We start from the raw sequence: 15,758 nt of genomic DNA, 5'->3' as shown, positions 1-15,758 counted from the left end.
ACACTGATGGTGCAGGAGGCCCTCACCTCCTGCTGGCGGTACAGGTGGCAGAACCTAACAGCCAGCTCCGGTCCGGGTGGTCTGACTTACCAACCACCTGAGCGCTGGAGGAGTGGAGGCTGACTGAACCCCTCAGCACATGGGCCTCTGTGCTCCTGCCTTGGGAGGTCCCCAAGAGGAATTGGCCTTGGGTCCTATCCTTATGAGGCTTACAGCCTCACATGGACACGAGCTGCATACAAGAGTGATTACAACACAAGAATAACCACCAAGAGATGCACAGAGGGACCAATACATTTTTCTGAATGCTTAGCAGAAGGAGAGCTAGTTTCCAGCCAGGGTGAGGCAGGGGGTGTGAGAGAAGACCTCGTGCAGAAGGTATTTTTATTAGAAATTCTCTTCTTTTGTTGGCTTGTGGGCAGAGGTGGTGAGCAGGACACTGGCCCGGGGACTGAGTACAGGCTCTGCCCTTTCCTACTGTGGTACCCAGGTCAACATGCTCTATCCCTCGAGCCTTTGCCTCCTCATCTGTGTGAGGCAGTATGATGTTATCGTGACCAGAACAGACTCTGGAGCCAGAATTCCTGGGATCAAATTCTGCCACTCTCGGCCGTGTGCCTGCGGGCAAGTCATTTGAGGTAACTGTGCCTCAGTTTCCCTATCTCTAAAATGGGGGTAACAGTATATTCCATGAAGGGTTGTTGTGACGATTGAATGAACTTATAAATGTAGAACATTAGAATAGTGCCTGGCGCACAGCTTGTGCTCTACGTGTAGCTATGATTGTTGGTCTTGTTAGTGTGGGGGTGGTATTAGGGTCAATGTATAGATCAGGGATTAGGGCGAGCAAAGCCTGGTACACAGTATGCCCTGACTACAAGACGTTGTTCTTGTTATTACTGAAGTGCAGGTGAAATACAGAATTAGAAATGAAAAGGAGGGCCTCGAGGGAGTAGGAACAGTGTCAGCAAAGACAGGAGGCAAGAATGAGCAATGTGTGAAGAAGGAACAAAAAATAATCTAGTTCAGGTCCTCCATACAGGAGGCAATCTCTCTTCTGGTTTCTCAGCTTCCTGTGGACTCTTAGAATCCGTTAAAAAGGCCAATTTCCATCAGCTAATCTCCATGGCTTGCTTTTGAATGTTTTTCTGGATGCAGGCCTCCTGGAGCATCTGCTCCCCGTCGCTCCAAGGATGGGTCTCCAGGGGATGTTCTGCTTCCCCCTGGGGCTCCTGTTTGGCTCTGTGCTCTTGGTGGCCTCAGCCCCGTCCGCTCTCGAGTCTTCTGGCTGCAGCGAGAAGGAGCAACAGGTCACCGTCAGCCACACCTACAAGATTGATGTGCCCAAGTCCGCCCTGGTCCAGGTGGAGGCTGACCCCCAGCCCCTCCGTGATGATGGAGCCTCACTCCTGGCCCCAGGGGAGGCTGAGGAACAGAACATCATCTTCAGGCACAACATCCGCCTGCAGACGCCCCAGAAGGACTGCGAGTTAGCAGGCAGCATCCAGGACCTCCTGGCTCGGGTGAAGAAGCTGGAGGAAGAGATGGCGGAGGTGAAGGAGCGGTGTAGTGTCCAGCGCTGCTGCCCGGGAGCTGCTGGTGAGCTCACCACCTGGTATCCATTCAACAAACACTGAATGAGCTCCTTCATGTGTTCCGCCAGCCTCATGACCACCCTGCCTCTCACTCTGGGTTTTCTCTAGGGGGTGCCACCATTGGCACTTAGCTTCCAGGGGTTACCTTCAAGCCTGAGCAGGGAGGGACCAGCAACCCTTAAAGTGAGTCTGGACTCTTGGGTCAGTGCTTCTGGATGAGAACGCTTTTGGGTGCAGTTTTACCTGGGGATCCAGTCTCTATTGTAAGGGAAAGCAACGGGTTAGAGAGGAAAGCTCAATGGCCTTGGAGCTAGACGGGATTGGGTACAAATCCCAGTTCTGCCATTCTTTAGCTGTGTGACTTTGGGCAAATTCCTTAAGTTTCCGCAACTGTCCATTGAGGAGAATTCTATCAGCTAGTCTAGTTCTGAGAACTACGGATGATGTACAGAAGATTCCCGGCCATTAGGCAGAAAATCGTGAACTCTTTTATCAGTAATAAAGCACTACAATTTTTTTTTTTTTTTTTTTTGCGGTACGCGGGCCTCTCACTGTTGTGGCCTCTCCCGTTGCGGAGCACAGGCTCTGGATGCGCAGGCTCAGCGGCCATGGCTCACGGGCCCAGCAGCTCCGCAGCATGTGGGATCCTCCCGGACCGGGGCACGAACCCGTGTCCCCTGCATCGGCAGGCGGACTCTCAACCACTGCGCCACCAGGGAAGCCCCTAGTACTACAATTTGATTTTACAAATAGTGAGTCCCCCCATCACCACATCTTTTTTTCAGCATAAACGGCCAGGCTGATCCAGATGATACTATAACCAGTGATACTTTGGCATATATTTTAATGCCTGAAGAAATCGCTACCGTTAAGAGCGCCTCTCATAAGCCAGACACAGAACTAGGCACGGAGGATGCTGTCATGAATAAAACAGCATGGAACTGCCCCTGAGGGACCTCGATGTCTAAAGTTTTTAGGAAGGAAGGAGGGTGTTCTGAGACAGGAGCTGGGGCTGGTGAAGAGACAGGGCTGACTGGCCCGACCTCCAATTGCCTCTTGCTGTCTGGGGTTAGAGAGGGGAGACTGGTTAATCCTTCTCCCGTCTGCCACCCCCATAATGAGATTGGGCTATTTGATAGCTTCTGCAGATCCACTTTTCCAGGCTTCACTTTGGGATCATTTCCCAAGGACCCAGCCTTGCTAGGTCCAGCCCCCTCCAACCAAGCTCTCACCCAGCCTGGAGCTCTCCTGCCTGGCCCCGGAGCCCTGTCCCTTAGTGTAAGCTGGCCCGCTGACTTCCAGGTTGGAGCATTTAAGGCGGCTTCATAGAAAAGTACTAAACAATTAGCACCATTCACAGGGGAAGGAACCAAGAGAAGTCAAAGGAGCGCTCGGGATGAAAAGGGAAAGGCAAATGTGGTCCCTGTGGCTATTCAGACGTAAAATATATCAATAGATCGCGCAGGTCCTCCTCTGGCCTAGGTTGGAAAAGGCAGACTCCCTGTGTTCCCCATAGGCCCTACCCTTCTCCACAGAAAGAGCTGCGCAGGACCCTGAAATCACCAGCCTGCTCTTAGGGGCCCCAGGGAAGGAGATTCCCCGCTCACAAGCCCTCAAGTCCCAGCTGACTGTTTTCCTCTCTCGGGCAGGTCTGAGTCACCACTGCAGCGGCCACGGGACCTTCTCCCCGGACACCTGCAGCTGCCACTGCGAGCAGGGCTGGGAGGGCGTCGCCTGCGAGCGGCCCGCCTGCCCCGGCGCATGCAGCGGCCACGGGCGCTGCGTGGACAGCCGCTGCCTGTGCGAGCAGCCCTACGTGGGGGCCGACTGCGCCTACCCCGCCTGCGCGGAGAACTGCAGCGGGCACGGCGTGTGCGTGCGCGGCGTTTGTCAGTGCCACGAGGACTTCACGTCTGAGGACTGCAGCGAGCGGCGCTGCCCCGGCGACTGCAGCGGCCAAGGCTTCTGCGACGCGGGCGAGTGCTACTGCGAGGAGGGCTTCACAGGCCTCGACTGCGCCCAGGGTGAGAGCAGAGATACGCCTTGGCCCGCCTCTCTTCTTAACTTGCCCCGGCGGTCCCCACGGCACCGTTTAACCATTAATTACATTTTGTCCTAAGAAGGGCACCCCCCCACCTTTCGCCTACATCAGAATCCCCTGGAGGGCCTGTTAAAACACAGATTCCTGGACCCCTCCCGCAGGTTCTGGTTCAGCAGGTCTGAGGGACGGCCTGAGAACTTGCATTTCTAACAAGTTCCATGCTGATACTGCTGGTTTGAGGACCATAGTCTTACCTGATGGTGTGTGCCTGTGTTAGGTGTTACTGAATGAAGTCTTATGGCCCCAGGTGTTACTGAATGAAGTCTTATGGCCCCTGCTCGGGCCCTAGCCCTGCTGAGGCTCTCTGCCTGGTTAGGGGAGGGTTCTGGCTCTAGCAGCCAGTAACAAAACTTGAGCTGAAATCCACAAAACACAAGCTTTACTCAGTGGCCAAAGAATGGAGAAATGGTAACTAAGTTCACAGATCAACTTCTCCCACACCTGGCAAGAGAGATTTAATCCTAATGAGTAAAGACAAAGGGAGTAGGAGTGAGGCTAATGGCGGGGAAGCATATGCTTTAGTCTACCTGAGAAGGAGCAGTGCTTTTTCGAGGGAGTGGGGAGCCACTCTCTTTTCATCCTTTTTTGGTCCTTAAAGTCCCAGTCATGGCTGCTGGCAGGTGTGTCATTTAATATGCTAATGTAGTAAAATGAGCATAGAGTGAAACTCAGGGTCTGTCAGAGGTCAGATTCACCATCTTGGTCCCAGCTGCTTCCATCTTTTTTGTTTGTTTGTTGGTAGCTTCCTTTCTCATCCCTGGACCATTTAATTTAAAGATTTATGTTAACTCCTGCTAAACGTGGAGGCTGGAGGGTTTTGAACAAAGACTTGGAGCAGCTCTGGCAACATAGGGGGTCAATATTAACTCCTAACCAGATAATAACTTTTGGGGGTCCACACTGGTGCCTTACACAGGCTCTGTATCCTCCACACCCACTGTCATAGTGTTAAGTATAAAGTAGGTGCTCAATGAATACATATTGGCTCTGGATTCCCACCCTTCTTTCCTCACCGTCTGCATGCTTGTTCCTGTTCTGTGTGCAGTGGTCGCCCCCCAGGGTCTGCAGCTGCTCAAAAGCACAGAGGATTCCCTGCTGGTGAGCTGGGAGCCCTCCAGCCAGGTGGACCACTACCTCCTCAGCTACTACCCCCTGGGGAAGGAGCTCTCTGTCAAGCAGATCCAAGTGCCCAAGGAGCAGCACAGCTATGAGATCCTTGGCTTGCTGCCTGGAACCAAGTACATAGTCACCCTGCGCAACGTGAAGAAAGAGATTTCCAGCAGCCCACAGCATCTACTTGCCACCACAGGTGAGGAAGCAGCCAGATGCCCCAGGTTTCCCAGTAGAGGCTCTGTTTTAAGCATTTTCTTCCATTGTCCCCACAAGTACCCTTCTACTACCCCAGGCTATTGCCCTGATTTGGGGTTTGGAAAACATAGCTGTTGCAATCCTAGGTTCTGAAGAAAAGTATCCATTCTTGTTCCTCTCTCTTTCCTCCATGATTATTGGGTCCTCCAAGCCAGTGATGGAGCCTGCTGGTTTGGGGCTCACAGCATCTTCTCTATCCCTGAGATTAGTGAGGTCTGATTGCCCTGCACCCACATACAAGCAGCCTTGGAGTACACCTGCATCCGCAGGCCCTCACTGAGCCACTGTGACCATTCAGCAAGATCAAGCTGGTATGGATGGGGGTCTGCTGAAGTCACCTGTATCAATTAGATTCATCCCAGCAGAAAAGAGAGGGTACAAACAGGGTAGCTGAAGGAAGTTTAATGAAGAGGTTATTTATAGAGGTATAAGTAGGGTTTAGAGGATGAAACACTCTAGGACTAGCATCAGTGGGGATCCACCCCAGTCTGAAGGGGCAGGGGATGGAAGTTGGTACTGAGACCTAGAAAGGACTTTAGGAGAGGGCTTCCTGATGGTAGAGGGATGCAGGCAGTCTACTGTGTCCAGACCAGGAGGGAGTGAGGAGATCAGTTGCCCTCTTCTGGTGACTCTCAATGGCTGAACATGACCAGAAACCAGAGGTCCAGGGAACCAGGCTAATGCATTTCATAGACGTCATAATCTGGGATACAGAGCAGGAAGGAGGATGGATCTGGAGGGATGGAGTCTCCAGGGCACCACTAAAGGCTATCAAAATGCTTGGAAGGACAAGCATCATTGCTTATTCTTTAGAAATTCTTATTTTCTCATGGAAGTACTTGAGGCAGCCTAGATCTTCAAGGGTTTGGAGAAACCTAGTTGTTTGAGTGATTTGGATTCATTCCTTTTCTCAGCATACTTTATTGAACATTTACTATGTGCCAGGCACTGTCCTAGATGCTAATAAAAATGAGCTACCTCCATCTTGCCCTAAACTCTTGAGGAAAATCCAGGGACATCCAGGTGGATGGGCCTTTGACATGCAGTGTCTTTGGAGAATCATCAGACTGCCTGTCCTTTTTGGTGGTAAGGGTAGAATAGCGTAGGGATAGCTCAGTGTTGGAAAGAGCCAGGAAGGACTTGGCATGCTTGGGAGGGCAATTTGTGATTGCCTTTGTCAACGCCCTCCAGGCAAAGACCCCTCAGGGCACCCCTGTAGTTGAACAAGTTGGGTTTATTGATGGTTGCAGCATCGGAGCACACACACCATGGGGGATCGTGGGTGCCTCAGTAAGACAGTGTAAGAGGGGACTGGTGTAGAAGTTGGGCTTGTATTAGGTGATTTGGGGGAAGAGTTAAGGAAGCAGGGATTTGCTTTGGGTTGCATGCTGTCAGGAACTGGGGGTAATCCTTTGATTGGTATCTTAGTGAATCTTATGTGGAAAGAGGGCAGACTAGATGGAGGCTAAAACTGTCATTGGTAAAAAAGGAACAGTCACTCATACCAGTCAGGAGGGAGGATGTTTAGTCACTTTTGTGAGTTGGACAATGTTTCGTTCATGTTTTGCCTGGGTGCAGATGTGATCTTGGAATCGTCTCGTTTGGTCTTAATTTGGCATGGCCACAGAGCACCTTGTCTGCTGTTGATGTCCTGTGCAATTGTTTATGTTCAACAGGAGAGCACCAAGGCCCACCTGTGAGAGCCAGGCCAGCTCCCAGCTGTCGGGCTCCTTTTCTCTTTCCCCCCCCTTTTTTTTTTTTTTTGCGGTACGTGGGCCTTTCACTGTTGTGGCCTCTCCTGCTGCGGAGCACAGGCTCCGGACGCGCAGGCTCAGCAGCCACGGCTCACGGGCCCAGCCGCTCCACGGCATGTGGGATCCTCCCGGACCAGGGCACGAACCCGTGTCCCCTGCATCAGCAGGCGGACTCTCAACCACTGCGCCACCCCATTTTTGTCTGTAGCTGCATCTGCATTTAGACAGGACGGTGCTCACAGCCTCTCAGTGAAGAGCCCGAGACACCTGTTCTGAAAGTCTTAGCAACCCCTCTAGGCTTCTTGCTCTAGGGACTTGTAAAATCCTGTGACTGTGAAGTCGTCTTTCTAATTGGATTCAAGTGAAACCCATTCTGGTTTGCTCCTCCGGGGAGCCTCAGCCGGAGAGACACTTATCCCCATAATCATCTTGAACATTTTCATTAAGATCCTGCTTTTTCACTTGTGAGCCATGTAGGACCCCTTCTGTAATCCTTGAGTCACTTTCATTACTCGCCTCTTGACCTGTTTCCTCAAGGAATTCCCATCTTTGAGGGAAGAACCTGGAGGCGGGCAGGTAGAAGGCAGAGCTTGGGCAGGAGTGCTTCAGGGGAAACGCTCCTTGAGCTTCTTTATCCATAACAGAGGGAATCAGAAACATTCAGAGCCATGGGACCTTGAGAGCGTAGAGTTCACCCCTTGCCTGATGCACAAATTCTCTGTCCTACGTCCTTGACAAGGGGTCAGTCAGTCTGGTGGGAACACCTTCAGAACCAAGGCACTGGAGGTGAGGAAGGGGCGAGGCTGAAAGTCTGGGGGCTTGTCTTTCCTGTTACAAACTTCAGGCCAGGTGACATCGGCCTGGGATATGGACATTGGAACTCAAAGTGTTCCCAGAGACCCCAGACCCCTCTTCAACACCACCCAACGGTTCTTCCCACAGAGCCACATCAGCGATCCATTCCTTTGTAATAAGCATTATATTTTCATCTTTTTCTGAGTGGAGGGGTGAACATTTAGCCATGACTACTTTACTGTGGGAGTTCCCTGGTGGTCTAGTGGTTGGGATTGCAGAGGCCTGGGTTTGATCCCTGGGTTTGGCTCAGCGTGGCCAAAGTACAAATCAAATAAAATAAAACACTGCACTCTCTTAAAAAAGATACTTCACTGTGAATAAATGTGCACAGTAACTCTCTTCCTTCACGGGATGTACCGGTGGGGCAGCTGAGGACACCAGGTACCTGGTGGAGGTGCTAAAATTTGGTAGAAGGCGCAGGAAGGATACTCAGAAGGACCAACTTAAAATTCTCCTACTTCGTAGCTTTGGCTGTGTTTAATCCTTGTAGGAGAATTTGAGAGAAGGGGAAGGAGCTGTGATTTGGGAGACTGAGGAAAGAGCTGGTTGTATTGCCAGTGTTATACTCCAGAAAATTGGAAATACAGTTCCCAAACTCTACCTGGAGGGGCCCTGAGCTTCTCATCCTGAGGTTGAGTCTCTGTGGGCAGGGCCTCTGCAGCTGAAGGGTGAGTGTTCAGTTCAGAGCTGTGTGAACCCTGGCCGAGTGGGTTGGCTGGTTGGCCTAGGAGGCGAGGTTCAGGGCTTGGCCACAGCGGCGTGGACAGGGCGGACTGCATGGCATCTGATGGGGTGGGATGGGGGAGAGGCTTCCCGAAGGACAGTCTATCCTCCATGCACAATGTGAAAACCAACCATTATTTGCTACTTTGGTAGTTCTAGGACACCTCCTAAGGACTGTGCCCTGGGGCTGAAGCCTGCTTTCAGTGTGTCAAGAAAGGGAGCTGACCTGGGAGCCAGTGTCTTGTTACAGACCTGCAGGCCCCTGATGTTCACTGCTTTCTCTTGCCCTCCCTGACCCCTGCCCTAGATCTTGCTGTGCTTGGCACTGCCTGGGTGACGGATGAGACTGAGAACTCCCTCCATGTGGAGTGGGAGAACCCCCCGACCAAGGTGGACTACTACAAGCTGCAGTATGGCCCCCTGACAGGGCAAGAGGTGGCCGAGGTCACCGTGCCCAAGAGTAGTGACCCCAAGAGCCGGTATGACATCACAGGTAAGAGCCAACACTGGGGATGTGAGATGTTTGCTGGTGGATGCTGAGGCGGGGACAGTGTGTGCAGAGGGGACCAGCATCTGTAGCACTGAGGTGTGCACAGAGGGTCCTGGGACCTTGGGAATCACCTGAACCCTGACCCGGGAACTCCCAGAGGTGAGCCCACTCTGGGGGCCCGAGGTCTCTGCTCCAGCATTCCAGCACTGCCTCTGGAAGCTTGGAGCACCTGGGTAACAGATTACACATCTGAAATGTTCTCCCAAGTCAGCTAACCCTCTGGAAGCCCCTGTCTGTGTCTCGGGGTGGATTTGATGGGACACAGACATTCCTTTTGGAAGAACTGTTGTGTGTGTGTGTGTGTGTGTGTGTGTGTGTGTGTGTGTGAGTGAGAGAGAGAGAGAGAGAGAGAGAGAGAGACATTGGTTGACTGAGGTTGGTTCGTTCAGTGCCATATGTGGAAGGAGCTGAGCTAGGCGGGCCTGGTGTAGGGCGCTCCTATCCCAGGTGACAGAGCTAACTCTGGGTGAGCTGGAAATCAGACGGCTGCAAACAGAACAGGGCCACGTAGGGCTGGGTAATGTTTTGTGACACCTGAAGTTTGTACAATTTTCAGTGTCCTCTTTAAGAAAAGTAATACACAAGCACGAATACCCAATTCAGCACATGGCCTTGGAAGGGGCTGGTGCAGGTGAGGGGCCCTGAGGCTTTTTAGCTCCACGGTGAGTCCTCCTCTGGGGCCTTGTCCTGCCATCTACTCCCTGCATTCTGTCTTGAGAGGTCATCTTGCGGCTCTCAATGTTTTGTGCGGTGGCAAATCGCGTGTGTGCCTCATACATGCTGCTGTTTGCCCGCAGTTCACCACCAGAGTCTGAATATTTGTGTCATGAGAAACAGTCATTCAAGTTGCTGCTACAGAGAAACAACAAAGATAAAGAAAAAAGAAAAAGAAAGGGCAAATTAAAGCAAAGAAAATAAAGAGGGAAAAATTAAGCTAATTATTACAATGGGGAGGAAAGAAACTTTTGAGGGAAAAGGATTGTTGGGAGCAGAAAAACATTTGGGCTGTAAATACAATTGGGAAATAAGGTCTCAGTGGTCCAAGGAAGGAGCTGGAACTCCATTAACTTCATCTCATCCGCTCTGGCCCGCGCTTCACGACGGAGAAGCTCCGCAGTGATGCCTCGTATTCCACTGGTCCTGCAGCTCTTTAGCTGCCTTAGGTAGATTATAGTCTTGAGGAGAGAAGCTTAGCCCTCTCCACACCCTCACAGGAGAAATCCTGGGGAAGAGCAGTGCTGGGGCTCGAGGGTCTGGAGCCTGTACTCACACCCAGCACTGGCTGCTTGTTTCTAGGTCTGCAGCCCGGGACAGAATATAAGATCACAGTCGTCCCCATGAGGGGAGACCTCGAGGGCAAGCCGATTCTCCTGAACGGCAGGACAGGTAAGAACAACGGGGAGGCACTATGAATGCATCTCATGTTTGTATTCTGATATTTTCTTGGCTGACTCCTCTTTGGATAAAAACTCTGGGATCTGTGTGTAGAGACAGCCTGTCTCTTTGTGTACTGACATCTTTTGGGGGGCAGGAGAGGGGAAGCAAACTTCTTCTATTTCAAATATGTTTTGCCGTTGAAAATCTCTTCCAGGATCCTGGAGTCAAGGGGAAAGGCCATTTCCAGCACCTTTCTGCTTATTTTAATAGCTTCAAGCACTGGGTTTTTTTTTTTTAAGGCATTTATTATCTTGGACCTAGGCACACAGCTCCACATTACTTAAGACAGGTGATTTATAAATTTTTTCTTGTCATTCCTGTGGTGTTTTCATGACAAACACACTCAGGGAGTTTGCTTTAAAATGTCAAAAGATATTAAAGACTTTCACATGGGAGTAGCAATAGATTTAGCATCTGCAGATTGAGAAAATATACAATGACAAACGTTGCTATAAATCAGTAACATGTGACAGTCAGTTTGTAATTTATTAATCAGAAAAGAATTTGAAATCCTTGTAGTTACATATGCAAGATATCCTACGTAAGTTTTAGTTTTTAGGCAGTGCTTGAGCCTGTATTGAATTGTGAGCCTCCTGCGGTCACCCTGTGCTCCTGCCAAGTCGAGTCGGGAGGTGGTGATCTAGAGCCTACAGCCACCCGCTAGAGGCTAATCCTTGGAGCCGACAAAGAAGGGATCTTTGAATTTTGAGACTTCCTTGAAAAGTTTCGTAGTTCTTTTCAGTTCAGTCCTGGCAGTAGCTGGTTAGGGTGGTGAGAATAAGGGTGAGATGGTGCAAGAATTGAGTTCACTATTTCAGCTGCCAAATAGGTTGCATATCTGGAGTGTGAAAGAGTTATAGAGTTGGGCAATTATAAAAGATACTTTAATTTTCAACCATACAGTATAGACTGTGCAGCCTGCATGAATGGTGAACTAGTGAAACACGTTGGTGAATTAGAAAATGGCAAGTCCTTCCTTGCTTCTAGTGCCTTTCTCTTCAGCTGTGAATTAATTGAGAGCCTACCATGCACAAGGCATTATACCACTAAGCACTTCTCATAAATTATCTCATTTAGTTTTCATCATAATCCTGTGTGGTAGGTCCTATTATTATTTCCAAGTCACATATAAGACAACTGAGGCTTGGAGAAATTAAGCTCAAGGTCGCCCAGCCAGGAAATGATAGGGCTGGGATTTGAACCCAGGACGTCCACTTTGGTGGACCCCAAACTAAAATGCCACCTACTTTTACTTCTCTGTCCATTATTTCTGGTTAATTTTCATACTGTTTACTCCCTAACTGAAAAAAAAAAAAATTCTGTGAGTCCTCAGTGTCTTTGGATAACATAGACTTCCTTTATCTTGGCCTCTGTGGGCCCCTCCAACCTGGGCCATTGTTCTCAAAACTTCCCAACAGGAAGCCTTCCTGCAGCTGGACTGTTCTTGGGGCTCCCTAACACAGAAGGCTTATCTCTACCTCGTGGGTTTGGTCGTGTTGTTACCCCTGCCTAGGAAATTCTCCACTGTTATCTCTAGCTATCAATTAATTCAGTTCAACAGACATTAATTGCAGAGTACCATTGGGTCCTAGAGACACAAGCCCTTTAGTTACTTCCAAAGATGATGAGCTCTGGTCCCTGCCCTTCAGGGGCTCACAGCAGTAATAGCGCTCATCCTTCTGGGTCATCTCCAGCGTTAGCTGCTCCACTGAGGCCTTCTCGGACAATTTTAAATGGCAGCCATCTTTGCCTTTGAATTTCTAGAGCATTTAATTACATATGGCCTTGAATTGCTAGTTAACCTTTCAAGCATATTATCCCAACTAGAAGTTGAGCATTCAAGAAATGTTTTTTTATTGTCAATACTATTCTAAAAGCAGGATGGGATATTTTATTGGATTGCAAATAAATTTGTGTTATGTGTCTTACCAACATGAAAATAAAAGACACAATAATTTCTAAGGTCAGGAAGCACTCTCAAACCTGGCTAGACAATTAATGTAAAAAAAAAAAATCTCTCTTTTCTCCAGGTGTTTTGCATTCCATGAGATGGAAAAACACTGGCATATAAGAATGGCATAAGCATGTGCAGGGAGGAAATGGCACAGTTCAGGTATTTTCCATTTAACGAGTCACTCAGTGGAACTAATACCATGAAAGTGAAAGGGTCGATTGGAAATGCTCACCCTGTTAACATACTCAAAGCGCGCTGAAAGGCACTTCTAGAAAGGCAAGGCTTTAGAAACAGATCAGTTTCCGGAGAAGCAAGCACCGGCCAGGCCAGTGTCTCCAGGGAGAAATGTCCCTGAACTCCTCCATCAGACTGTCACAGCCACTTCACATCAAATGACAAGAGAGGCAGGCCCCTAACTAAGAGGTGATGCTATCCCTTTTTTCTTCATTTCTCCATCTGTAAAATGAAAGGGTGGACTAAATGCATTTCAAGTCCCTCCTCTTATTTTTTTTATGATTATGATTTTTTAATCATGTCTGTAAGTCATGCCTTTCCATGGTAAGTCTAAAACAAAGGACCGCTTGCTTTGTTATAATTTCCCACGCTCCCATGCACAGCAGAGCGTAGAGCCTAGCATATTCGCTTAACAATTTTCTCAGAACTTTTCCCCTTAGACTATGTTATGAAATAGAAGTTTTGGCAACTCTTATTATCCTTTTCGCTTTTTATTGCTTCCCAAACACAATGCTTCATTTTGAAATGGCCCAGCCCCCAAAACTTTCCTTCTCAAACGCCTTCATGTTTCAAGATGAGCTCCTGTCAACACTCAGAACTCATGTCTCTCACAGCCTCCCCACACATACACCCAATAGCTGAAAAACGATGAGGATCTCTAGCATTTGTGTGTTCTAGGTACCGTGGGGCTTCATAAACATTATATTCGGTCCTTCTAAAAGCATTGTAAGCATTATTATTCCCGTTTCACAGGTGAGAAAATTGAAGCCTACAAAGTTTAGGAGATTCAGAGTGAACTAGTGAATGGCATTTGAATTTAGGTTCGCTTTCCAGAAGCAAAGCTAGAGGATAGCAGGAAGGTGGGTTGATCTCTTTGCGTACATTCTCTACAAATGGTGCCTTTTGAATAATTTTATTGCCACAATGAAAAGCAGTAGAGGAGACCTGAGAAAGCATAGCTACTATAGTCCAGAGGCACCTCTTCCGTGAACTCACCTTCAAACCAGTAGCATAGGCCCTGTCCCCCATCTCTGCCTCCAAACCCATAATATCCTCATGGATTTCAGACCTTGGTTGTTCCATTTTCCACTACGCCACCTGGGTGACTCACAAGTGGCCATTGTGAATGGAGAAGGCTGTCCCTAATGCCTGTGGCCATGGGTTGGAGTGTGGACCCGTGCTGTTGGGTTTGCCAGCATAGACTGAGGACAGCCGTGCCCTACCCAATCCTGTGATGAATCTTGTTATAGAGTGGAATAATCTTTCCTGATGTGTCTAGAGCTCTTAATTAGCCTTTTCTGTATCCTCAGTTTTGTAAATTAAATCTCTGACACGGGGCTTACCTTTATTCCAATACATGCACTCAAAAGTGAATCCTACCTATCAAGCCTCTTAAATCTTGTTTTAAATCTCCCTAACCTCAGTGGCCCTGAGAAAGGTCCCACCAGGGCAGCTGGTGTCCAGCAGGTGGGAAGTTGCAGCCTGAGGAGGAAGTTGGGGCTGGGGTGGCAGGGCCTGTCTCCCAGTTGAGGCTGCTGCTGGGACTCCTGTAGGATTTGGCCAGCTGTTGCAGCTACCAGAAGGCTTTGTTCCACGGCAAAGACTATTTATGATCCTCACATTCCTTCTCGGCAGAGAGGGGGGTTTTGGTCCTGCTAAGCTGGCTTCTTCCAATGATGTGGCGTATTGTGCGGGGTCACAATATCACTGAGGCTTTCCTTCTACATCTGTATCTTGGCGTCTGATTCCCATCCTGAAATTTATCCAAAAAAGAGCAGCTCTTTGAAGAGCCTCCTACTGACTTAAGTTGTTGTTGTTGTTAGGGAGTTGAGAGAAAAGGGGCAGGGAGTCCTGAGTTCCAGGCTGGCCCAGCCTCTCACTGGCTTTCTGGGTTTGGAGAAGTCCCATCTCCTCTCTGGGCTTGGTCTCTGTAACCCTGACATGGTGTGATTCTATTTTTCCTTCCTACCTTCTCACTCTTCATAGCCAAGATGTCTTTTCCTGGTTCTCCTCCATTCCTGGGGATTCTGGGACAGTTGGCGGGGGAAGGAGCTTCAGGGCTGTGTGTCAGAAATCAGGCCTTGTGTCAGAAATCTATACTCTCCTGAATTGGTTCCCATAATCACTGGTGGCAGCTTATCCCTGTTCGGCCAAGTGGGATGGACTGGCCTCAATCCATAGAGAGTGATGGAAAGACAACATTCAGTTTCTTCTTTGAGGGTCATTCTCTCATCTTTCTGATCTCTGCTTTCCTAGATGTTAGAGTATTATAGTGGCTGCCACAGAGCTAAATTGTGTAATCCCCAGAGGTAGCCCCTCATCTCACGTTCATTCCTATGTGCTTTTAATCTCTAAGAAAAGCTGTGTTACATAAGCTTACTTTTTGCAAATAACCTACAAAACTCTAATGTGTCTAAAAAACCAACTGCCATTGATTGACCACATACTATGTGCCAGGAGCTTTTCATATGTTACTCTATCAAACCTCATAATAATAACATAATATTTCCTCCATCCACCCAGCTGGATGTGATGGATCTCGAGAGGGCTGCACACACAGGCAGCCCTGACCCTTCAAAGCCATGGACCTGTGCTGAGGGTCCTGGCAGCCGTGGTGGCACGCACTGATCTGGGGCAGGGAGTAGTGGTGGGAGGCACTTCTGGGGCTGTGGGTTGTACAGATGTGGGAGAGGATGAGGGCCAGGGACTTCAAGAGGCAGGACTCTCTGGGTGTTCCCCATCTTCACTTTTCCAGTCCAAATGTCCCCACTCCCGATTTGGTACCAATTTCCCCCTATTGACATATCACCATTGGAGGCTCTCTTCATTGCCTCCCTGTCATGTGCAGAATCATGCTATGCACAGAAAGGGGCAATGGGATGAGGTGGGAGTCCTCTCCCCTGCTGTGTACACTTTTTCCTGAGCATCCTCTTAGAGCCTACTCGAGCCCCCAGAGGCCCAGGACATGGCCCTGTTAGTGTCTGTGTTCTGACGGCACTGCCCTTTCATTCCAAGAGGCCCACTCTACCAAATGGGTATGAGGTATGCCCAGACCCTGTCTCCCAGAGGCAACAGTCTGGGACCATTTCCTCTTTCTAGTTGCCACTCCAAGTTCCAGTCCACTAGTGCTTCTGGGTTTCAGGTTGCAAGAAATTTTCAGGTCATACTTTATCTATTTTATTTGTAG

The 15,758-nt window shown here is 49.3% G+C and overlaps 1 protein-coding gene across 1 annotated transcript in view; it reads left to right on the top strand.

Annotated features, from left to right (window-relative positions):
* Window positions 1-1,193: 1,193 nt before the first annotated feature.
* The window catches only part of TNN (tenascin N), a 52,225-nt gene continuing 37,660 nt past the window's right edge, over window positions 1,194-15,758 (top strand). The window contains exons 1-5 of the mRNA XM_030875413.2: window positions 1,194-1,599; window positions 3,245-3,619; window positions 4,742-5,005; window positions 8,704-8,889; window positions 10,243-10,332. Of these exons, the coding sequence (XP_030731273.1) occupies window positions 1,194-1,599; window positions 3,245-3,619; window positions 4,742-5,005; window positions 8,704-8,889; window positions 10,243-10,332 (1,321 nt within the window). The remainder of the gene's footprint in view (window positions 1,600-3,244; window positions 3,620-4,741; window positions 5,006-8,703; window positions 8,890-10,242; window positions 10,333-15,758) is intronic.

The sequence above is a fragment of the Globicephala melas genome, chromosome 1 (genome assembly GCF_963455315.2).
Source record: "Globicephala melas chromosome 1, mGloMel1.2, whole genome shotgun sequence".
In the NCBI taxonomy this organism is placed as follows: Eukaryota; Metazoa; Chordata; class Mammalia; order Artiodactyla; family Delphinidae; genus Globicephala; species Globicephala melas.
Note: the sequence above shows the minus strand (reverse complement) of the source record. Positions and strands in the feature narration are given on the sequence as shown.